We start from the raw sequence: 24,173 nt of genomic DNA on the forward strand, positions 1-24,173 counted from the left end.
AATATTATCGCGAAAGCCTGGTTCATTTTCAACCCAGGACGTTCAGAGCTAATCGCCGCTGGGTAATGCGAAGGTTAATTACATAGCTGGTCCGAGGAAGGAATCCGCATCTAGATTCATCTAATTGTAGTCGTATAAAAGAATCTTAAGAACCTGGAGTGTTGAGGACTGAGAATGCATTCAGATGTCCCAGACGATAAGATATATTCTATCATTCAGACTTCTTTTTCCTTGCTTTTTAATTTCTTGTCCTGTCGATGAGGAAACTAAAGCAACATGAAACCAATACAGCCTACAGAATCCTAAGAAAAGAAACCCACAAAGTATCCATTATCCCCTTTGTTGCGTTGGCTTCGACTTGGTCTTGTTGGATTATTAAAGAATAAATCGTCATTGCTTCCACGACGAGCTGGATCTGGCCTGGATCTTAGCCTGTACCCAAATCCAGATGGACGGAAACAGGCCAGGAATTCTGGGTAGCCCTATCTGAAAACAAGTAGTTCAATTCATTTTTAATTGACGTGTCTCCACTAAAGCTGGGAAAATCCAAAGAACTGCGGCCTTGGAGGACCGGGCAGCCCAAGTGTTTGGCTTAATACACCGGATTCCACCATATGTTCCTGCACACTTCAAGGGCAAAGGGCCTTTGTAGTTTTTCCTATCAATCTCAGTGATCGGCGCTACTGTGAAGACAGGGTCATAACCTCCATGGGGCAAGAAGGGCAATTGTCCCATGCACCACAAGGCAGCAAAGCACTCGAGCCACCCGCCAGCTGGTGTCAGTGTTGCCCCCAGATGCCAAGAGCTCTTGTTGAGGCGCTATGAGTGGAATCTTTAAACCCAAGCCCCCCTCTTGGTATAAAAAGTGTGACCAAGAATTTTGAGCTTTGCTGATGAATGTGGGCATAAGTTTGCGAGCTTCGTCATCCATCGCCATAAATCAGGGATCACAGGGTGCATCTTAAGCTGGGGTGTAGGGTCTACCCGGTGAAGAGAAGAAAGGGTAGCAGCAGAGATTGTTCTGGAGTCACTAAAGGCTTAGGACCCTTGATGTACACGAAGTAGGGTGTGATATGTTTTCATAACACTTTTATAACTGACAAAAGCATGGGGTCCACACCAAGCCAATGAAAGAAGCAGGTTTTATGATCAAATGATGTAAATGTGTAAACGATCAAAACTACATACATACACACACAGATATATATATATATACATACATACACACACACACACACACACTAGAAATCTACTGTAGGTATATTCCACAGGAACAGCATGATTATTCCTCATTAAATTCTTACCCTTTGAAAGTGGTTTGCAAAGTCTTTGGACATGTGGAGTAGGGGAGAAGATGCCCAAAGCATCGGTGCTCTTTAAACTATTCTGACATTAGCACCCACTCTCCAAGCTTGGCAAGCAGATAAGGGTTTGAAGCCTCATAGACCTCACCGTGAGGGGAATATCCCTTAATTGGACCAAATATCAAAAAATGGAGGTAACCATCCCTAAAGGAACATTTATTGGGTATATTTACTGAACTAGGGGTTTGCATGTGAAATGGAGCATTTCATTTTCAAGATATCGCTATGCCTTTTGAAATTTCCACACCTAGTGAGCGTCTCATCTAAAGAACTAAGCTGGTCCTCCATAAGGCAATTAATGTTACCTTATGCTGTGTAATTCAGGCATAACTAAGATTATATTGTAAATACTTACTCCATTATAAGATATTTCCCCATGAGTAAACAGTGGTAAACAATTTGTGCAAGCACAAAACTTTAGCATTGACCGGGGGAGAATTTGAGTAACGAGAACAGACGTGGAGACTGGAAATTTAGTTTACCCAATGATCTGTGTTTGTATCATATACCAGCTAGGAAAGAGATCCTGAAACGATCCACCACTTCCAGTAAAACACAGAACCCTCTGCCACACTTCAAGGTACCAAGGAAAACCTGTTCTTCAAAGGCTTTCCTTAAAGGAACACCAGGAAAGGTGAAAACCTACAAAATGTAGGTGTTATTGTATTATATTAAATATATAATGTTTACAGTAGGCAATAAAAACTACAGCCTGGACAATGGTAATAAGCAACACGGTGTCCATGATTGGGTTAAAGTCACGTTATCAAATTTATTTGTTTATTACAAGAACGCTCGTCTTTCGTAGCCTGTATCTCATGCCCAAAGCCAGCACCAGAAGCATAATGATAACGCCTCCAACAGCGAGCGTGGCGTTCTGCAGCCATTCTTCTGACTGATCTTCAGCTGCAACACCTACAGGAAGAACGGGAGAACCTTAGAAGGAACCGAAGCATCATGGATTCTACATCAAACTCTCGTTCGAAGACCTTTTGAAGAGCCTCACCTTGCTGGTTATGGCTGCCAGTTCCCTGTACGTCGTGAAAGAATATGGGGCCTTCCGACGTTACCAGCTCTGTGCCGGATCCATCCAAGTCAAATGATCTTTTACCTAGGAAACAAATACATAAATTAATTTTAAAGTATCCAATTTCTTCTAAAGTTTTGTTAGATGGTCTTTAACCCTAAACTTGGTTGTGCAATACTATGTGCCCCATTTCTAAAGTAATGTCCTCACGCCTTCACCAACGACGTTAATGGAACACCACTGGCCAAGCCATCAATAGCTATAACCATAGCCAATCTAGCTATGGCAGAAGAACTGGTAATGTTGGCCCAACCCAACAGAACTATTTAAGGGAAACTGGATCCAAGGTTTAATGGATTCTAAATGAGGGGAACTCACTTCTTCCAGAACACGTTGTAGTGCAGGTCTCAGGCGGACTGGGGACACACACAGAGCCGCTGCAGTGTACATACACCTGGAATGACATATTAAAATATTACAAGTAATGGAAGCCAGTTCTTTGGATGTTTCTGCACAAAGCTCTTTACCTGGTTTCCCAGTACATTCTGAGTGATGACATCAACAAAAGTGAACATTTTTAGGTTGAAATGTGAATAATGAGAGGTGTATCTTCTCTCGGGACTTCCAGTGACAGGCAGCAGTTCCGATCGGTAGTTGTCACCGGTGAAAGGACATCTGCAAATAAACAGGGAGATCACAAAACAAACAGTCATGATTTAGAGTTGAAGCCTAGTTTTTTGGGGGGAGGGGGGGGAATTCACACATGCTAGGACTTCTGGTATCTGGTGGGTAAATCTGGCTTTGACTTAATTACCATTAGAGTGTGCCAGGAGGTAGTTAATATTGCATTCCCACCTTCGGTAGAGCTGGATAAACACTACTTAAATCTATTTGTAAAATGCCTACCCATCAACAAGTATTGGCCACTGTACTTCGTGTAAGGGGTCAGAAGTTGGGGTGGCCCAGCATTGGTGTAGCAAGAGGACTACATCTGGGTCAATTATGTGCAAAATCCGGACCTCTATGAACACCGGATCCCGCAACACTTTCACAATCGGATAATCACTGGCCGTGTAATATTGTCTATACGTAGAGTCTGAAGGAGGGAAGAAAACAGAATTACAGCAGCAAACACACAAGTTCCAGATACAGAACGTTTCATTGACGTTCAGGCAGACACACGGTTTCTATGCACATAGATGTCACCCTTTTAGCATTTTAAATTTCTATAACTTTACCAGATTAAGTGATTTTCGTAGAAGTACTTACCCAAAGAGATTCTCATTTCCAACATAAGTGGACCTTGGCTGGAAGCTGGTGGTGGGGGTGGAAGCGTGGCCACCTCAGCCTTCAGTGGGAGGAAGCCACTAACGGTGAAGTAACAGCGCACAAGTATCCTGAGGACATATAGGGACAGTTAATGTCTAGCATTCACAGCCATGTCAACACACGGACTCCCAAAGCATCCCCCATAGTGGCTGGAATTGGGATAGAAACCAGCCGCAACTGGTCAGCACCGTTAACAGCCTAGCTAGGTGACATCATGGCGTAAAACAGCCATTAAGGTAGTATGGCCACCAGTAAATTCTAGCTTAGGCCAACAGTCTTCATGAATATCACCGATTGTCTTTTACCTCATCGTGCTATCCCTGGTGATGGAAGCTCCTTTAAACGACCTCACATCTTCTTCCGCAATCACCTGATTCTCATACACTGCTTTGTCTCCAAGTACCTAAGAGAAATTACAGAGAGAACCTTGAACGCCTGTGGGTCACACCAACCCTGAAGATAGATCACAAGTCTTCCATTCTAAATACTTTTAGTACGTTCAGCGGTATCAGCGTACACATAGAAATACAAGCGGGGAGTGCGGCTGCATATCGGGGTCAAGTCGCCGCATTCAATGAGTTCTCAGACACGCCAGTCGCTAAGCATGGTATACAATTCCAAAGTGGAAAAGGTTAGTCTGATGCAGCGTTTAAGCTGCAGGAAAGTAGGACACATTGTAAGTTACATTTTAATTGAGGCCGCTGCTGCTGTACAAGAAACCAATTCAGAAGAAGTTGCATGAAGCCCAATACAGGTACACAGACCAGAACTGGGCATAGCAGACCAACGCCCAGTTGCCACACGGCACAACCCATGTAACCTTTATTGCCGGTTGTTGGCATTAATACATATATTTTATATATATATAAAAATACCTGGAAATTTGTTCCACAGCTTGAGATCGGGAAGCTGAAAACCCGGAATACGTTATTCTGATTTACGGAATCGCACTCCGGCCCGGTTGTTTTAGCCAGACGAATAGAACTCACGAGGAGGGAAGGCACAGTTACGCCCTTTGATACCGCAATCGAGAACTGTCCGTCTTGCGTGCAGAACGCGGTTACTGCGGAGGGGACAGAATTTTACGAACACGAACCATCATACGGCTTCAGAGGGGGTACGAAGTCACGTTACGTTTTATTTATACAGGCTCACAATCCATACAGCGACCGGATAAGACGGGCGATATATCACTTGCATGAGGAAGATTCCATTTTAGTGACGTCACAAGAAATATAGACTTCCATTGTAGATTCAGCGGACCAAGTGGGATGGGGATTAAACCCAAACCGGTTTGGTTATACAGTTAAATTCAGGTGCCATCAAGCGACAAACTAAAAGCTGTGAGTTGCCAAGTCCTCCAGCCAGCCACATGGCAAACGTATTACCCGGGCATCTTGGCCTGTAGCCCCACTAGACAAGCATTGGCCAGTGGGATAAAACAGATAAGTCTTACGTAGCCCTTCGCCCAACGCCAAAATCCCCTATTTTTAGACCAAAAAGCTCCATAGTTTTAGCACAAGCTACAGGCAGTTTTTATAAGCGCTTTCAGTTCTGATAAGCGCCGTTTACCCAACAGTTCCCATTCCGGGTTCTTTAGCCAGAACGGCGTTTTAAAGGATATTATACGACCACCCCAGAGCATCTTACCTGCACTGCCGAAGTAGCACGGAGTAGACCGGTCACTGGGATCATAGCAGCATCCGAGACTCGGACACAGGCTTTGGGAAGTCGAACAAAGGAGTCTGTCAGCTCTTGGGATAGCAGCACATTGGTCAGGGCTGGGAGAATCATTGACTATGGAGGACAGAAAACATCATCATCATCATCATCATCATCATCAATGCCACAACTTCATACCTTTTACTTAGAAAAGGTCATTGTGTACAGCAAGCCACCGATTTAACCAGAAATAAAAACTTCATATTTTAAGAATACTTTATATTATGTAGCAATTGAGAATACAAGCAGTTTACCTGCACCATCCGAGCACCTGATCTCTCGTTGCAAAGTATTTTTCTTTCCATTAATTTTCCTAGGAATTCCGATAGTCACAACATAGTCCGCACCCTAACAGCGTGTATAACAAATGAAGATACAACTTAATTTGTACATTTATTTTGTGGAATTTGCCTTAAACCCGAATACAATGGCTTTTTGCCCCCCAATTACATGCTAGACTCTACAGGGCAACCGCACCAGCTACACTGGTTGGCAGGATACAAGAAATGACTTGTTGGAGAGAAGGGATGCAATAAATCTCTATGTATTTAAATGTTTCTAACAAAGTAAAAGGAGGGGAGTTTATTTCAAAGAAAACAAAATGTTTGAACTAGAGGAACAGAGGCTTAGATGTAATTTAAGGTAGACTTATTTAACCGAGAGGGTGGTAAATATATGGAAGAGACTCTGGGCAGAAGTGATAGGGGGTTAATAAAGCGAGGGAATATTAACATGCATGGGATCTATTTATTCTGAATATTATGGTTTGAGTCTTTATATCAGCAAGAATGGGCAGAGTAGATGGTTCTTATTTGCCATTAAATTATATGTTCCAATCCATACTCTACCCCCCCATGATTTGAAAGTGTAGTTTTAGTTTTGGCCACAAGGTGTCAGTAAAGAATCACCTTTTGCATACAGGTACAGCTTCCATTATCTACAACTTCTAATTGGACTGAGACCTTGTTGCGGCCCCTGAATTATTGGATTTTCTTTTATCCGAAGACAGCGATTATTCGAGTTTGAGGAATTTTAATAATCGCGTTACATTCAGAGCAAATTGGGAAAAAATGAGCCCCCCCCCACCGCTTCAGGTATTTTAGACCGCAGGATACATTCGTATCTATGGCATTTACCGTCAGCCACCCCCGACACAGAGGATACTATTTCATAAACTAATATGTAGGTGCCCTAAGCGTTAATTATCTAATTCCTTACTATAAATCCACAGTCCCTCTTAAAGCTCCATATTATGCTTGCACCTTGCAGGATCAGCAAATCTAAAGTTGGTTTAGTACTACATTTCATTTTTGTATCGTTACGACCAGTGACAGAACTGTAGGGTAGCAAGTCAGTGTTCAGATGAAAAGCCCACCACGAGTTACCTTCTCCCACCGCCCCTCACTTATTATGATTGAGAGCCGTGCAAGGAGCTGCTTACCCTGTGATTTACAAAACAACCATCGTATCCACTACCGACAACCAGCGAGCCATCTGGCTTCAGGGTAACCCACGTGTTGCAGCGAGGGTCGCTTCGAAGAACCTCCATTTTTCCTTCTTTATCTGGAGGGAGACGGAGCGAAACATTAAAATAGCAAATTAAAGCATTAGATAGAAAACTAAAAAAAACCCAAGAAAAAGCATGGTTTTATGAACATAAGTATTCCAACAGGACAAGATATTCAACAGGACCGGCACCTGACCCCCTTGCTACGTTTCAAGCAGCTATAGCAGGACATAGTCCTTTAGGAGACTCGCGTAGATCAGAAGTGATTGTAGCACCCACGAGACCTACGTTCTGGTAGGAGAACCCACTGAACCGCTACTTTGTGTTAATTAGCCCACAGGCACATTACCGTCATCCAATCCATGAAGGCCAGACACTTTAACGTGTGGGTTTTGGCTCACATGGTTATCTGCAGATCTGGGGGCCACCGCCGTAGGCTGAGACAGTTACATAGGCTGAAAAGACATGCGTCCATCAAGTTCAGCCTTTCCTAAATCTGTTAATTTGTTGCTGTTGATCCAAAAGAAGGCAAAAAACCCAAGTTCGGCTCTTTCCAATTTTGCACTAACCAGGGAAAAAAATTCCTTCTTGACCCCAAAATATAAATAGATTCCAGAACTTGGACACCACACCGAGACACTACTTTATGGCAATGCTAATGAAGTCAATCTCCCTGCAGACTTCAATCAGACTCCTGGTCCCTCTGGATGATTAAGACTATGGTTTAGGAACTATTATAAGAACATAACGTGCTTGTCGAGTATATTGGGCCAAAATGACACAGCTAGAACACGGACTGATGGCCGCTACGCAGCAGACACAGTGTTTTGTGAAGGCTTAATTCAGAGAATGATGTCTTCAAAAGGTATTTTAAGGGACACTAGTACTTACAGGACAAAAAACACCATAATCATTTCTCTCTATAGCGGGAGGTCACTCTTTGATGAGCGTTGACTCCATAAGACAGTAACAGCCTTGAAGACCAAAAGGTTTAACGCAAGCATCAAAGGAAGCTTTTATTTAATGCCTTAACGTTACATCAACTCGGCATTTAGTACGGACGCCGCGTCGCAGCATCTCATTTCCCTAATGGAGCGTTATAATAAATTGAAACGTCCCATAAGGGTTAATGGACAGGAGCTTCTAAATGGCCTGGGCTCTCGGTAACGGCCGAATCAAAGGACGCTTTATGAGACACGGGCTCCACAGAAGCGTTTATAATCTCCCATTTCCCTTACGCATTCTCCAGCCTGTACATACGCGAGAGTTTCCTATTTGAATCCCCACCACGCATTATGAAGGGCTGACCTCAGGCTCTGGTAGAAGGACCACCAAGCACTAACCCCATAATACATAGTAAGCATTAGGACACAACAACAGCTCATAGGGTTATCCATGAACTAAATAAGCAGGAGGACCTTTACAGGACTGACCCATCATATAGCGCATGGCGAGCTAAAAAAATTAACCCTACAATGGCTCGATGCAGCATTAAATTCATCAGGTTGAGGGGCGACACAAGCATCAAGAACATCTAGCATCGCAATCTGTGACGCCACTTAAAAGTTAAGCACTTACTTAAAGCCTTGACCTTAAAATCCCCTTTTACTTGCTTTGGAACAATAAATTGCAGATTTTCCCTTCCGCAAATCAGACTCAGATCACCCACGGGTTCTAAATCACGGAAGCCATCGACTGGCCACCACGCCACGGCCAGCATAGCCCAATGAACCCAGTACCGCAGATACCCCATGGTGCTACTGAGAAGGGGACCGGCTGCTCCCCGCGTTAATATATACCATCACCTGCCCTTCATTTCAACTGATTGCCTCAATTAACCCTTTAATTGCCCTGTGTGATTGAGTCAATCCCAAAGCCTATAGAATTTCTCTACCTATTTAGGATCTAGATCTTATCTGCTGAACAAAATTATTATTTATTTCTCTTAATTATTATTATTATTTATTATTATTTCTAGAGCCAGAAGTAAACCAGTTATAGTTTTTTTTTTTTAGGATTTCACTAATCAACTGATGAATTCACTTTGTAGCTCTTGAAAATGGAATAGAAATGATGAGGACTGGAAACATTTCGGAGGCTTATGATACCCACTCCTAGAACCGTTGGTTGCTATTATAGATTATTCTAGCTAATTGTGGTTTATAGAAGACGGCTCTATTAAAACTTTTGCTGATATCTAAATGTAGCATACTGTCCTATCGCTATCTAGACAGTTTTTTTAAATAAAAAAAAATAAAAAATTGTCCCGAAAGCTGTCATAATGCCAGTCAGTACCTTTACTTTTCTTAACATAGAAAGTGACGGCAGATAAGAACCAGTAGGCCCATCCAGTCTGCCCAACCTCTGAGTACTTTCCTGTAGTACCTGCCCTTATCCTATATCCAGCTTGGCCTTATGCCTATCCCATGCTTGCTTCACTGTATTAACATCTACCACTTCTGCTGGAAGGCTATTCCATGCATCCACCACCCTTTCAGTAAAGTAATATTTGCTGACGTTACTTTTAAACCTTTGCTCCTCTAGCTTAAGACTATGTCCTCTTGTTGTGGTTGTACTTCTCCTTTGAAATAAGCTTTATTCCTTTATACTGGGCTCCCTTTAAGTATTTAAATGTTTCTATCATACCCCCCATCTGTCACGTCTTTCTTCCAGGCTATAATTACATTAAGATCCTTTAACCTGTCCTGTGATTTTCCTGTTATTTTCTCTGTCTGTAAATAATATTTTTTAGATATCGCAGAGACCTTTTTTCTCTATAAAAAGTGTGCTCTCCGTTTTGAAGTTGGTTCTGCGTGTGTCTGCGTGAAAGTGGGGTTTTTTTCCCAGGAGAAATTGTCGCCCATTCTTTAGAATAAGAACATGGCCGGGAGTACAGGGCGACATCTTCTGGAAATTTGGCTTTACCGACGAGGCCCTTGGTGGCCCTTTCAGGGTGGTCCCCTCCTTCAAACGTCTCCTTCGGAAGATGCAGCCCTCCGGCAGGCCTTGTGCTGCGGGCGTAAGGAAGGGGTCCAATAAGCCTTTGCTGAGTGCGGCCTCCAAGATGAAGATTGGGGGATTCCATTTTCATTGTGGCCCTACGATGGCATTTTTAACCGTTTCCACCCTTTTTAATTTGTCCAATGACCTCTGGGCTTAACTCATACCCCCCCCCCCCACCACCACCAATTGTGTTATTCTTGCAATGTTTGGTTATTCAGAGTAATATGTTCCGGACATCCACCAAACATATAACCAGGTCATCTTCTGCTAATTCTACTCCATTATCCCTCGTTACGATGGCGTCAGAATCCTTCTGTCCTTGACACCAGATTCTGTAAAGCCGTCATTGCACATATCTAAGGACAAGGTACTCCTTTCATATACGATCCAAGAAGAAGATAGCGGCTCCCACGTACAACACAGAAAAAAACCTTTTTATTTCAATACTTTAGTAAAAAAATAGAATGAAGTGCTTAGCGGTGTAATAAGTATGAATTACCTGGAACGTGACAGTCCCTTTTTAGATATTATCCCATATACTGACTGGAAATGTCTTCGTGTGACGGGGCCGCTTTAATAATCTGATTCAGTTAGTATGAAGGTGTACAGGGTCGCAGTTAAATGATACATGTATCTGGGACATCTTGCCCCACTTTACAGCTAGCTGGAGGCTGATCATTAAGCCCGAGGGAAGTTCTAACAGAGAGTGTCAGCATCTGGCTGTTGTAGCTGTCATAAGATATGAATCGCGTTTCTTTTTAAGGATAAAAATAATTTATCCACAGTCCTATTTTCATGTAAAACACACATTGGAGTATTTGTCACGTGGACGCCGAACACATTTACTGCATTCAAATGTTCATGCGGCATACACGATTTCCGGGGAAGCTCAGGTCCTGATGGCTTCATTGGGAATACTGCACAGCATGCGCAGAGGTGTACTTAAGTATGCTTCCTGTTTTCTCTTCCTGGTTTCAGTGGAGGTACCTGAAGGGGGCGGGGGCTAAGAAGTCTAAACCAAACAATACATACACCACTTGCATGCATACCTGGGAACTTCTGGGCTCCGGCTACCCGGACCCTTCCCTTGTGGGACGCGGCCAGGACTGCACACTGACATTTGTGGGCGGTCCCGCTGACATCGGAGGCAGTCCCACTGATGGCAGCGGGAAACACCCCCATTTAAAAGAAAAGTGGGCGGGGAGCAGGGCGTGTCACGACCCCGCTCCCGCGACCCGGAGGATTCGGGTCTTGACCCGGAGAACCAGTGCTCCCCCAGCAATCTCCGGCTCAGAGAGTTCCCAGGAATGCTTGCATGCTGCCAAACACATTAAAACATAAAAAATTACAACTTTGAGGACTAGACTGTTCCTCTATGGAAGGCTCGGTGGCCCACACCATTGTCTCGCTTAACTGCTTTGGAGCAACCAAAATGGTAAATGGTTCATTGGATAAAAATGATCAGGAAAGACTGAGGCATCTCAATATGTACGGCTTGGAGGAAAGAAGAAAGAGGTGAGATGCGATAGAAAGATTTTAATACATACAGGGATTTGTCAACGGATGTTTTATTTCAGGAGGAAAAATGTTAGAACTAGAGGTCATCGTCTAAAACTAGAGGTTCATAGAGGTGTAGAGTAAAGAAGTGTCACTTTAATAAGAGGGTGGTAGATAAATAGAACAGCCTCCCAGCAGAAATGGTAGAGGCTAATAGAGTGAGGGGATTTAAACCTACATGGGACAGGCATAAAGTTATCCTGAATCTTGAAGACAAGATCACAAACTCATTAAGGTCCTTATCACGAGGAATAGGCAAATTAAATACGCCAAATGGCTCCAATCTGCCATCAAAGTCGGAACACACGTTTTAATCCATCTCAGTGGTATTAAGAATTGGTATGTGTGGAATCTGAAAATATGAACCCCTGCTCGCTCTTTAAAAATAAATTAAGGCAAAAGATGTAAAAACAGTTTTCAGCTTTTTTTTTTTTTTTTTATAGATGTTTTTTTTGTCACGAGGAAAGAAATGCCTTTAACTTGATTGATGAAAGAACATCCAGATACTGGGTACGGTTAAAAGACAGACAAAAAAAAATATGCGGCGGGATAACAAGCACAAATACTATTATCGTTTCACGCTTTTATTCCACGGCCCCACAATCAACGCCTAGATACACAAAGCACGTTACCATGGTTACAGAAGATCTAAACGTTTAAAACCTTCCAACAATGGGTAAAGACGATGGCGGTGGTTCGGCCCGGACCGAGAGATTATGCTAACATTGTAGCGTCTCACATTGTAAAGGCGCAACAGTGTGCATGAAACACTGACAGTATACTGTACAGCTACAAATGCTCTATGTATAATATCCAACAGCAAAGCGCAATAAGGTCGTGGTACTTTATTCTGATGGATTATTGGGTCGCCCCCCCCTAAAATATACAATTTTTAATATGCTATATATGCTTCACACCTGGTATTATGTGCAAGAACTTTACCAGCCTGCCGGCCAAGCGCACACAACAGGCAAGGAGACATATTTCGAGAGGCAAGTCTACCCCTATTCCACTCCGATAATTTAACAGCCATTCCGTAGCAGTTCACTCGGATAACGAGTCTATGTTTCTGCTGAAGGTCCTATCCAATAATGAGCAATCTCAAAGAGGTAGTGGTACACATCAGTCCGCCTGGCAATATCGTAAGCCGTTTCCCCTGCTTTATTCTTTAGGCTTGGTTTGACGTATCGATTCATCAACAGGAGTTCCAGAAGCTGTCGGCTATCTCGGTTTCCGGCGGCGAGATGCAGCGGCGTCAGTAACCCCTTGGTTTGCGCGTTGACGTCCGCGCCGTGCTGGAGTAAGAACGAAGCCACCGGGGTGTTGTTCCATTTGCACGCGCTGTGTAAAGGGGTCCAGTCGTCCAAGGTCACGGCGTGCACGTCGGCTCCTCGTCCAATCAGTTCTCGCACCATGCCGAGGTGTCCGTTGTACGACGCTCTGTGGAGTGGTGTGTAGTGGTCCTCGTCGGTGGCATTCACCAGTTCTGGAGCGCTGGACAGTATACTTTGAACTGTACTGAGCTGAAACAATAAAAAAAATGACATCACAAAAAAACCCCTTTATTTCTGAACCCATTTCAAGCCTATTTCCCATATCTCGTGACGATGATCTGAAGATAAAAGGGCTTTGCTTACTCGGTTGTTTTCCGCTGCGAAAAGTATCAGCTCTGCGGGTTTAGGTTCTAGGGCCTTCTCTTGCATCTGGTACCACTCCTCAGGCTTTTCATCATCATCTTCATCAGACTGTTCAGGCCAATGGCTCTGGGTCCCGGTAGGAATTAGGTGGCCATGAGTCTCCAGTAACTCCAGCTGGTTAAAGTCCTCCGGGAATTCCGTGAGTTTATCCTGCGAGTCGCGCTCGGCGTTCTCATCCTTCCCGGTGGGATCGTCCTCATCACCCCGCGCGCCGCTGACAGCATCGAGTGCTGTGTTTGCCTTCTCAGGAACGCTTGTCATCTTTAAAACCAGAAATATAATAATATGTGTAAGAAGCATTTATTCTTATTCTTTTTTATATTCTATTAATAATGTGCAATGTCACGGAAAGTCACAATTAAAAAAAAAGGATGAGGAAGGGCCCTTAAGTCACTTTATAGAAGGTCTTTCATCATCACATCTTTTAAGATTACTAAATTCGTTTTGGAAATATTCAGTTTCAATGAAAAAAATATCAACTTAACAGGGAATTAATTATTAATAATAATTATTATGATCATCCAGCAATAACGACACAGACTCAGGGAGCGGGAGGGTAAGAAAGCGGCTCCTATTGCATACGTACAAGGTGAGTCCCAACATAATTACTTGAGTTTGCGAATTTATAGCGGGGGGGGGGGTGTGTGTGTGTGTGTGTGTGTGTGTGTGTGTGTGTGTGTGTGTGTGTGTGTGTGTGTGTGTGTGTGTGTGTGTGTGTGTGTGTGTGTGTGTGTGTGTGTGTGTGTGTGTGTGTGTGTGTGTGTGTGTGTGTGTGTGTGTCCGTCCGTCCGTCCGTCCGTCCGTCCGTCCGTCCGTCCGTCCAACCCCATGGTAACCAATGGATGTTCCACACAGAGCAACTGGAAATAAGACAGCGGACAGTGACTCGTAGCCCCCCGGTAGCCTTCAATATTCAGTATATATATATATATCTAAGTGCTAAGAATGGGGGAAACCGGAAAAATCTACACCCACATCTAGACACGCAACAATCACACTGTACAGCGCCAAGGAATATGTTGGCGCTATACAAATCAATAAACTGCTCTGCACTACAACTCTCAAAATGCCTGTGTGCTAAGGATGATGGGAGCTGCAGTGACAGAGATGGCTTATTTCCGCTCACACCACAAAATCATTTAATAAGGCAGAAGGAAACATACATTTTTTTGCCCAGGAATGCCAAACCTCACCAAATAATCCCTCTTTTTGTTTTTAAACAATTGCTCAGTAAATAAGGTGAAAAAGAATCAGGCATTAAAGCTCTGTAGCGTTATATGAAGCGCCGGAGGTTCTGTATTACACACGCAGGAAGGTAACTCATGTGCCAAGGTGGGCATTATTACACAGACCCGTCCTCACCTCTCAGGCTGCCCTGTGTCGCCCAGGCAGATCATCGAAACTACAACGTCCGGCACGCTTTGCGGCGAGCGTCGCGCTTCCGCCGGGCTATGTCGTGACGTCACGGTAATAAGCCAAACTTCCTTCTCTTCTCACTAACGTGGAAAGATAGAAACTTTTTCTGCTGTCATTCACATCCATTTAACTAAGGTGACGGTTACTATAAAGCGTTTGCATCGGTATTGGATGTATAATGCGGGTAATATGCAAAGCATGCTGGGAGTTGTAGGCTGTACAGTGACCCGGTACCCTGCAGCTGCACGCATGGTGTACACGGCTCGTTGTGTGTCTCGGGTGTATGTCGGTGAAGTATTGCGTGCAGAAAGCACTGTAGCTGCTATCGGTGACTTTGCTGTTTCCGTTTTATAAAGAGGGTAGATTTCCTGGCGGGCTCCTGCTGTAGTGAAAGCATTTGCCTTTTCCCCCCGCATAGGTGTTGTGCCCCTGTCACGTGGGTTACTTACCGCTAGGCAGCTCCAGCGCTTCCCCCTTTGCATTCACAGAAAGCCCGCCTGATGATTTCCATGGAAACATTTTCTTGCCGCTGATTGGCTGCTTCAAGCAATCAGAGGCACAAATCACCAGACCCCACAGGAGGCTTTCTTCTGCAGTTCTGGAGCTGCAACTTCTCTCTAAGGTATTTTGTTTAATTAAATGTTTCAAAGAATGCATATTAAATACTCACAAAGTACTTTAATAAGCGTTCGTCTCCTGCCTGGGACATTAAACTGCCCCGTATGAATTAATGTCATTAAACATATTATAATGCAAATCATTCAATTAGAATATGTTCTCATATGGAAAACCAAGTATTTATCTTCAGGCCCCACACCCAGCGCTGTGTATAGTACCACAGACCCCCTTAATATGCGTTGCCAATATGGTGATCGGTGGGCATCAAGGGCAGAAAAATAAAAAGAGCAAAGAAGGGCCCTGCTTGATCGAGTTCATTCGAAGACAGAACAGACGTGTCCTGTACACGGTATACAGCAGAAGCACGGAACACGGGGGCTGGCGGAGGAACTAAGCGCATGCAGGCAGTAATCAAATCTGTACACCGAACCAGCAAAAAAAATCCATTTATAAAATAATAAAATATATATATAAAAAAACCAGTTTATAAAATAATAAATAAAAAATCAATTTATAAAATAAATAAATATATATAAAAAATACATTTAGCACATTGACATAAAACCTTGTAGAAAGACTGCTCCATATATATCCCCAGGTATCTATGCGTATGTGTATATATATATATCTATATATATATATATAATGGTTTTCAAATCAGGGCACGTTAACTAATTTATATGTTCGTTTTTTTGGGTTTTTTTACACTTGGATTAGCTGTGGATAATTTTTGTACCTATAAAACTGAATAAATGTTCTGGGTTTTTTTTCTTTTTTTAATAAATGTTTTTCTCTTCATAAAAATGATATATGTTAAAAATAAATAATATGCTGTCTTACATGGATGAATATGATTGCCAAAAAAAAGCCCTATTTGGCCTAAAGAATATATAATTTGTGTGGGCCAATCAGTGGCAGGAAAGTCCTCCCATTGAAATGAGTGGGAGCACTTTCTGTGCATGAACAGACCCCCTGCCTGCAGCGTTCCCTGGGCCAGCACTGGAACTGGCTGAGCATATTGCCTGCAGGGAAGAAATCTCTGCTTTCTCGCCCCCTCTATTATTATTTTTATTATAAGACCCTGCTGTAAGAGGCATTTTTATATTATCTGTGTATATAATTATTTTATTGCTTTGTAAATTCCCCTTTAAGAATATTTTCTATACGTCCATTGGATTGCTGCTCTCTTCCCAGATGTATTGGTAGTTTGATTAGTTGCAGCATATAATAATGTATAATATCATTTCATGCTTTTATTTCTGAAATACTTTAAAATGCCTTGCAGTGCCACTAAGAACCAGAAGTACCCTTATCATTGTGATCTGTAATGAAGATGTCAGCGTCGGTATATCCGTGCCGGGAGCTATAAGAGTATGCGCCGGCTGATATCATCAATTCTTTTCTGGTTACAATCTATTCTCGTTCCTATATGTTTCTCAAGTGCCATCGAGTGGGTCGAACCCCCGATGCCGTCAATGTATCTTCATTTCCCGCGAACGTAATTCTCTTCCTTTCTAGATAATAGAACAATAGCAAGCTGTCCACGATATTCTGGATTAGAATTATGAAGTCTACACAATGCCTTGAGTAATATGGATCTATTTTTTTCGGTCTCATGATTAATAAGCATGTATATGTTGTATGTATTAGACGTTTAACATGATCTCTACTTTGTTTGTATTTTAGCTTGTAGACGACTCCAATTCCCTGCTTCGTCCGGGCTATTTGTGCCCCGCTCCGAGAAGCTCACACCGCGGATATGAGTTCTTCCAGCACTTCCCTGTAAGTAACTAGTATGTTAAATAAAATATATTTATATATGAGAAATATATAAATACACTAAATCATATCTGTGAGGTGTGCTTTAATGTAGAAACCCCTCTGTCGTTTGCTTTGTGATATAGCATCAGTAGTTTATGGTTAAATGAAGGCTCTGTATCCAATGCAAGAGTACAATGATCTCTTAAAGGCAGATGTGATTATATTATCGTTTTATTTATTAATAAAATTACGTTTTACTGTCCTTTAAAGCAAATGTTTTGTTCTTATACAGGATAACATTTCTATTAAAGGGACACCCCAGGCATCGTATGCACTTTATTGCATATGATAGCTGCGTGGCCCCTTTAGGATTTCATGATCTGCAGATTCCCCCCATTTGCCCCACCCGCAGCTACTTTCCATCCAGGAGACGTGTGCAGCCACACACTCCCTGCGTGTGATATACTCGGCTCTGTGATCACTGCGGGTGGAAAGTGCTCTTATTGAGCACAATGGGAGAGATTTCCTGCCACCGGTTGGCTGCTTCAAACGGCCAATCAGTGTCAAGAATTGTCAGACCACACAGGACTTCTGTTTTGGACGAATGTACATTAAAGTACCCACGGAGGGTTAAGAGTTACTCCCGGGGTACTTTAACATCCATTCCTCAGGAGGGCTGTCGGGGACGCTAAGATTTAATAGGATTTGTTTCTGGTATGACCGGGTCACTTTTTTTGCCCTCCTGATGTCAGGATGAGGGAAGCATTTTTGTAATGAATGAATTAAACACTACAAAGAATTCAGATGTAACTAATAACGCGAAGCAGATCACACTCACTTTCACATTTCCGTTAAAATGTCCTGAGTGACCTTTAATAACTCAACCGCCGCGCTCGTCAATGTGCCCGACGCGCAGACAAGTGGTAATCCCATTCGGAATACTTTTCCGTCTCGTTTCCAGGGACGATGAGGACACGTTTAAGATCTTGGTGGCCACCGACATTCACCTGGGTTACATGGAGAAAGATGCGGTGCGGGGTAATGACAGCTTCGTGACTTTCGATGAAATATTGCGTCTGGCCGAAGATAATGAGGTAAGTGCCGGGTAATTTGGGCTAATAGCCTCTAACACGAAAAGAAAGCTACTACCTCGTGTATTGTCAGAGCTTATTGCTCACCCTTTTGAAGATACTGTAATTGCGATGAAAGAGCTCCGCGTCCCGGGTGATAAAGCATATGGCTGGGGATAGGCTTCCGGTACTCGAATCCCATTATGGAGGACGAGCAGGCATCGCATTGACTTGTGTTCTGTATTGTGGCATTGTGTTGATAATGGCTCCCTGCTCCTTATTTGTGATACTGAAGTTCTCGGCTATCTATGCCTACGGGTTTAAGGAATTATTGTAGCTCCACAGATTAAAAGTACAAGAGGGAATTATATGTCTGTTTAGATATTTGTTGTCTCATCGACCAAAGATCAGACAAAATCACAGCTTCTGTGTGTTTTCAGGTTTAATTCTTATACAAATACATACAGCACTAAATGATGGTAGGAACGGGACTTGAGTGCAGCTTCGTGAAACGATGGAGGAGAAAGAGTAGGCAGGGAGGAGGATGGAGATGGAGGTAGTCTTTATACCCTTTTACAATATTAATTATAGAGCTCATGTACCCGCTACAACATACAAATTCCAGAGAGACCCTCTAGTACAGACCTGGGCAAAGCACGGCCCGCGGGCCACATCCGGCCCGCTGAATAGCTCGGACCGGCCCGCAAAGAGTGTCCTGGTGACTCACCAATGAGTCCGGTGTCCCCCCCCGCCCCGGTCACTTACCTTAAACTCCTGTGTTGGAAGCGTTTGTCTCGGGTGCCGGCGCTTTACGCTGGGCGCCGGCATATGACGTCAGACGCCGGCGATCAGCAGTGAAGCGCCGGCACCCGAGACAAACGCCTCACGCTTCCAACACAGGAGTTTAAGGTAAGTGACCGGGGCGGGGGGGGAGATCCTGAGAAGGGGGGGTTAGGGAGTTAGAGGGGAGATACTGAGAAGGGGGGGTTAGGGAGTTAGAGGGGAGATACTGAGAAGGGGGGTTAGGGAGGGAGGTCTTACTGTGTGTGTGTGTCTTACTGTGTTTGTGTGTGTGTGTCTTACTGTGTCTGTGTGTGTATCTTACTGTGTCTGTGTGTGTCTCACTGTGTCTGTGTGTGTCTCACTGTGTCTGTGTGTCTTACTGTGTCTGTGTGTGTCTTACTGTGTCTGTGTGTGTCTCACTGTCTGTGTGTGTCTTACTGTGTCTGTGTGTGTCTTACTGTGTCTGTGTGTGTCTCACTGTGTCTGTGTGTGTCTCACTGTGTCTGTGTGTGTCTTACTGTGTCTGTGTGTGTCTTACTGTGTCTGTGTGTGTCTCACTGTGTCTGTGTGTGTCTCACTGTGTCTGTGTGTGTCTCACTGTGTCTGTGTGTGTCTTACTGTGTCTGTGTGTGTCTTACTGTGTCTGTGTGTGTCTTACTGTGTCTGTGTGTGTCTCACTGTGTCTGTGTGTGTCTTACTGTGTCTGTGTGTGTCTTACTGCGTGTGTCTTACTGTGTTCATAGCTTATTCAGTTATTGTAATAAATATTTTAGCCCATTTTTTAGCTCAAAATATTTTTTCCTTTTTTTTCTCCTCTAAAATCTAGGTGCGTCTTATCAGCAGGTGCGTCTTATAGAGCGAAAAATACGGTATGCACTCCGAAGCCTTGTTCATTTTGTTCACTTCTGTGCTGTGCTAATAGTTATTCAGGCCTTACTTATTCAAGCACCTCTACCAATGACGTAGGCTTGAATAACTTTATTAAACAGCACATAAGTTAACAAAATGGACAAGGCTTCGGAGTTTGTAGTTTGTAGAGGTCTGGCCCTCTAAAACCATTCCAATTTCTCATGTGGCCCCATGGGAAAATTAATTGCCCACCCCTGCTCTAGTAGATCACCACTGACCCGTCCTGATACCAATGGTTATTGTTCAGTATGGTATATAAGAATAAACAAGTTTGAGCGCCCCCTTATGACTGTCCGCACAAGAAAAACTCGTGGTCAATCCACCTATTACAGGGGTGTCCAACTTGCGGCCCCCCAGCTGCTGCAGGACTACATCTCCCATACTCCTCAGCCGGCCTCTTAGCTGAAATAACATTATGGGAGATGTAGTCCTGCAGCAGCAGGAGTGCCACAGGTTGGACACCCCTGTTCTATTATCTCAGGAGCGTCGTCTTCCTCCTAACGTTGAGACTACAACTCTTCACATCCCCAAAACAAAGCTTCACCACAGGGGGCTTCTCCATTGACCACCACAGCTCCTACAACAAGCAGAGACGTACCTCGCCCCAATAGCCCAAGCAGTCATTCTACAAGGACCACCTTTTCAAAAATACCTCTTGGGTGTAATTTGTGCTGAAAAATAAAGTCTATTTTCTTACGGAGGGATATCAGGAGGGACCTGACCTCTATGTCTGGGCTACACATAGCCGTGTGGCTCAACATATCTGCCCGACCAACGTGTTACTTGTCTTGGAAAGCCCGTGAGCCAAGTTGTTCAATGATGCCACCCAAGGGTCGCTCCTCACAGGGTGTTCAAATAATCGTGATAACATCCGAAACACTTCCGACCAGATGCTCTGAATGTAAGGCCATGTCTACCAAACATGAATAAAGGTACCTCTGTCGTTTCCTTATACAATCGTGTTATGTTATGTATTACTCGTTATGTCCTGTCTACCCTTTGTACAGCGCTGCGGAATCTGATGGCACTATATAAAAAAAATAAAATAAAACATCCAGTAATCAGGATCGGCTTGATTGCGCCTACCCGTTAAGTTACATCTCCCTATTTTTAAGAAGAGAAGGAAGAGAATTTCCAGACAGGACACTATTTAGGCGACATTGGCCTTGCTGTGTTTTTGTACCTGCAAAATCTGCTGAATTTAACACTTTTATTAATAAATGCAGCTTTAGAAACATTATTCCTGGTGCTGATGAACGCCAGAACCCACAAATATTTAGTAAAGCGGGTAACATTTTAGCGCAAACGTGACGCAAAAACAGTTGCCGATTGGCTGTTACCATAGAAACTGAAAAAGCTTTCATGTGGTAACAGATCTGCCACGTTCTTACTGGATAGTCATGTCTTCAGGAGCCGTATGTCCCACGCATGTTTAAACTCCCCATTCTCACTGCATTAGCCTCTACTTCTGCTGGGAGGCTGTTCCACTTATCTACCACCCTTTCAGTAAAGCTTCCTTACATCACATCTGAGCCTGAGACCTGTGGTTTTAGATTAGGACCTCTTGTTCTAACATTTCTCCTTTTCCTTCTTTCCTCCAATATATATATATATATCTCCTGCAAACCAGTAATTAATTGCAATTAATGTTTTATAATTAAGGATTTGAGCAGAACAAAAAAAGGAAAGGAATGTGTAAAGAGCGGAATAAGAATTAGGACTGGGGATCCGTTCTGTAACTATGGGAACGTTACTCTGTCATTTTTGCTGTTTGGGTAAAATATGTCTAATAAAAAATAACCGTCAGAAAACCTTGTTGCCGCCCAAGAGTACGATTTTTATGTATTTTCTTGCGATGCGGAGATAAAATCTCTCAAAAACTCGCTTCGCGTATACCATGGAATCGGCTGTCTTCCCTTTTCCTAGGGCAGCTATGTTATTCCTCCCCATTAAGCTATTTCTCTCCTGCGGTTAAGTTCTCTCCGCACTTTGGAGGAAGCTAATTGGTCCTCACGGCTTTTGAAAGGACGAGGAGTTAAAGAGCTGGGATGTGTTGTGTGTCCCGAAAAGTCACGTATCCAATATGTGCTTATTGAATATTCAAATCGATGATCTATTTTGCTATACGTTTTCAAGACGTGTACCTGGAACAAAAGCCTTAAAGAAATATTTTAACCCCTTCAATACAACAGCTTGCCCATAAACCCATTAGTGACAATGCATTGGTGGAGGTTAATTTAGGGGCAGTTATGGTTGATGGGGTGTTCAGGGTTAATTGAGGGTCAGTTATGGTTGATGGGATCTTTAGGGTTAAATTAGGGGCAGTTATGGTTGATGGGGTCCTTTAGGGTTAATTTTTAGGGGCAGTTATGGTTGATGGGGTCTTTAGGGTTAATTTAATGCTGAGGACTGAGAAGTACTGGGGGTCAACTAAGGGGAATCTAAATCCTGGAGGCAGTGAAGATTAACCCTGTATTTATTTATAAAAGTATTGTGTCAGTGGGATGTGAATGGGTCTGTGAATTTATGAGGGCACTATGGGATACCTGAGGGGTATAAGGCATATCAGGGGGTATAAGGCATATGTGGGGAGGGTGGAGGGGCATATCTGGGGATATGTGGCATATCTGGGAGGCAGTGTGGCAAGCCTGGGTTTAGATGTGGAGGGGGGGGCAGGTTAGGAAATAAAAACAAGACATGCATTTTTATCAAAGTTTTTTTATTCTGCTGTTTGTTTTTAACATCCTGTTTGTTTATAAAATTATTTTAAATAAATGAAACATTTACATTAATTTTGTTTATCCGATTAATTGTTTTATCAAAAAATTCAGCCAACTAATCGATTATGAAAATAATAATAGTTGCAGCCCTAGTTAAGATATAGATTTAGGGTTTCCAGCTTGTTTCATGGTTCATTTCATGCTCCTTGTTACTTTTGAGTATTTCTGCAGTACAAAATGATAAAGGTCTTCTCTGTGGCGGCCAGAGAACCGTCGCGGAAGGAAGATGAAATGTTGCTCTAATGAGATGAAGCGGCACGTCGTACGCGTGTCTCCGGCCGGCCCGTCATTCTTTCGTTTCCAAATCTCCTGGCGCACATGAATTATATTTGTGGCGTTTACTGACCTTTTCTCGTGTTCCGTTCCTTTCCATAATCCATGCCCTTTATGACAACGAACGATATGTCATGTGGAAGAAAACCGGCTTCGTGTACATTCACAGCGGCAAGCTCTGGAGACGTTTATCCGCAGCATCCGCGGTCGGTATTGTGGAGCTGAACACACGCTTGGAGTTGGAATCTCCTATTTTTCATATAGTGAATTAGTAGCCAATGTTTGGAAGAGAAGCTGGGGGCAGGTCTTCATATATGATTTCTGGATATTTGAATCTGCATTGCTTCACAGATTTATCTCCAGACATTACTTTGGCCAGCGGGACTGAAGCTTTATCTCTCATCTTTGTACGGGGATGATTTCATTATTTTGTTTCCTGGGAACACGCGGTTTGGGAATCGCAAACTTAAGCATCTTTCATGGTATTTTACCCAAGCGTGGAGTCCCTTTTGAGCCCTGCTCTATTATATTCCAGATCAACAGGTACTTTAGCCCTGTTCTATTACATTCTGGATCAGAGTTTCTCTTAGCCCTGTTCTATTATATTCTGGATCAGCATCTCTCTTAGCCCTGGTTAAATTAGGGGTGTCCAACGTGTAGGCCGGCTGGCACACAGAGATGCTATTGACGGTGTGGCAGAGCCTGGCGTGTGTGTGTGTCTGTGTCTGTCTGTGTCAGGGTGTCGTTGTGGCAGAGCCGGTCCTGGTGTGTATATGGCATGGTGTCGGTGTGGCAGAGCCTGTCCTGGTGTGTGTGTTTGGGTATCGGTGTGGCAGAGCCTGTGCTGGTGTAGCAGAGCCTGTCATGGTGTGTATTTGGTTGTCTGTTTCCTGGCGCACGTACTGTAGGAATAAATTGAATTATTTAATTTTTATTTATCCAGAGAAAAAAACACCCTCCTGAATTTGTCACTTTAGGACAAAACTTTCTAGGCCCAGAATCAGTGAGAGGAAAACTAAAGGTTTTGTGTTATTTACTCTATTTCAATCTGCATATTTTATTAAAAAGGATTAGTGGCAGTAAATTGTTTCTTCAGGCTTCCCGTGTATGATTTTTTTTTTTGTGTATTGATTACTCCCAACCCCATCACATAAGATTCTATCTTGTATTATCTGCCGAGCACTGATGTCATCTTTATCCAGTATACATTGATGCCGAGGAGTTAAGATTCTATTTTATTTATTTCTATAAAATGGCCACCAAAATCCTCAGCACCAGGCCCGTGATGCTCTTAATCCGGCCCTGATCAACTCGGTGTGTGTCAGCCATCTTAAATCCAGTTTATACCCACAGTGTG

General features: G+C 43.3%; 3 protein-coding genes across 3 annotated transcripts in view; 1 reads left to right on the plus strand and 2 right to left on the minus strand.

The window, feature by feature from the left end:
- Window positions 1–390: 390 nt before the first annotated feature.
- On the minus strand, window positions 391–10,040 carry LOC128473870 (zona pellucida sperm-binding protein 4-like). Its single transcript, XM_053456094.1, has 13 exons — window positions 9,875–10,040; window positions 6,884–7,005; window positions 5,697–5,790; window positions 5,371–5,517; window positions 4,596–4,783; window positions 4,026–4,123; window positions 3,661–3,788; window positions 3,298–3,487; window positions 2,919–3,066; window positions 2,770–2,845; window positions 2,371–2,475; window positions 2,152–2,279; window positions 391–486 (listed from the first exon to the last, which is right to left on the minus strand). Exons 1-13 carry the CDS (start codon window positions 10,038–10,040, stop codon window positions 391–393), a joined length of 1,686 nt encoding a protein of 561 aa, XP_053312069.1.
- Window positions 10,041–12,075: 2,035 nt separating this feature from the next.
- On the minus strand, window positions 12,076–14,707 carry ANKRD49 (ankyrin repeat domain 49). Its single transcript, XM_053457890.1, has 3 exons — window positions 14,569–14,707; window positions 13,147–13,467; window positions 12,076–13,032 (listed from the first exon to the last, which is right to left on the minus strand). Exons 2-3 carry the CDS (start codon window positions 13,465–13,467, stop codon window positions 12,571–12,573), a joined length of 783 nt encoding a protein of 260 aa, XP_053313865.1. The 5' UTR covers window positions 14,569–14,707; the 3' UTR covers window positions 12,076–12,570.
- Window positions 14,708–16,943: 2,236 nt separating this feature from the next.
- MRE11 (MRE11 homolog, double strand break repair nuclease) overlaps window positions 16,944–24,173 on the plus strand; it is a 57,251-nt gene continuing 50,021 nt past the window's right edge. The window contains exons 1-2 of the mRNA XM_053456095.1: window positions 16,944–17,022; window positions 17,963–18,095. Coding sequence (XP_053312070.1) covers window positions 17,000–17,022; window positions 17,963–18,095 — 156 coding nt within the window. The 5' untranslated portion in view covers window positions 16,944–16,999. The remainder of the gene's footprint in view (window positions 17,023–17,962; window positions 18,096–24,173) is intronic.

The sequence above is a fragment of the Spea bombifrons genome, chromosome 2 (genome assembly GCF_027358695.1).
Source record: "Spea bombifrons isolate aSpeBom1 chromosome 2, aSpeBom1.2.pri, whole genome shotgun sequence".
NCBI lineage: Eukaryota > Metazoa > Chordata > Amphibia > Anura > Pelobatidae > Spea > Spea bombifrons.

Excerpts from the sequence above, each read along its gene's own strand:
- LOC128473870 (XM_053456094.1), bottom strand. The coding sequence starts at position 10,040 with ATGAAAATGGAATCCCCCAATCTTCATCTTGGAGGCCGCACTCAGCAA. Across the intron at positions 7,006-9,874 it reads GGCCACCAAGGGCCTCGTCG|ATAAAGAAGGAAAAATGGAG; the intron begins GTAAAGCCAAAT and ends GTCTCCCTCCAG. Across the intron at positions 487-2,151 it reads TACGAAAGACGAGCGTTCTT|ATAGGGCTACCCAGAATTCC; the intron begins GTAATAAACAAA and ends ACTTGTTTTCAG.
- ANKRD49 (XM_053457890.1), bottom strand. The coding sequence starts at position 13,467 with ATGACAAGCGTTCCTGAGAAGGCAAACACAGCACTCGATGCTGTCAGC. Across the intron at positions 13,033-13,146 it reads TCGCAGCGGAAAACAACCGA|CTCAGTACAGTTCAAAGTAT; the intron begins GTAAGCAAAGCC and ends TTATTGTTTCAG.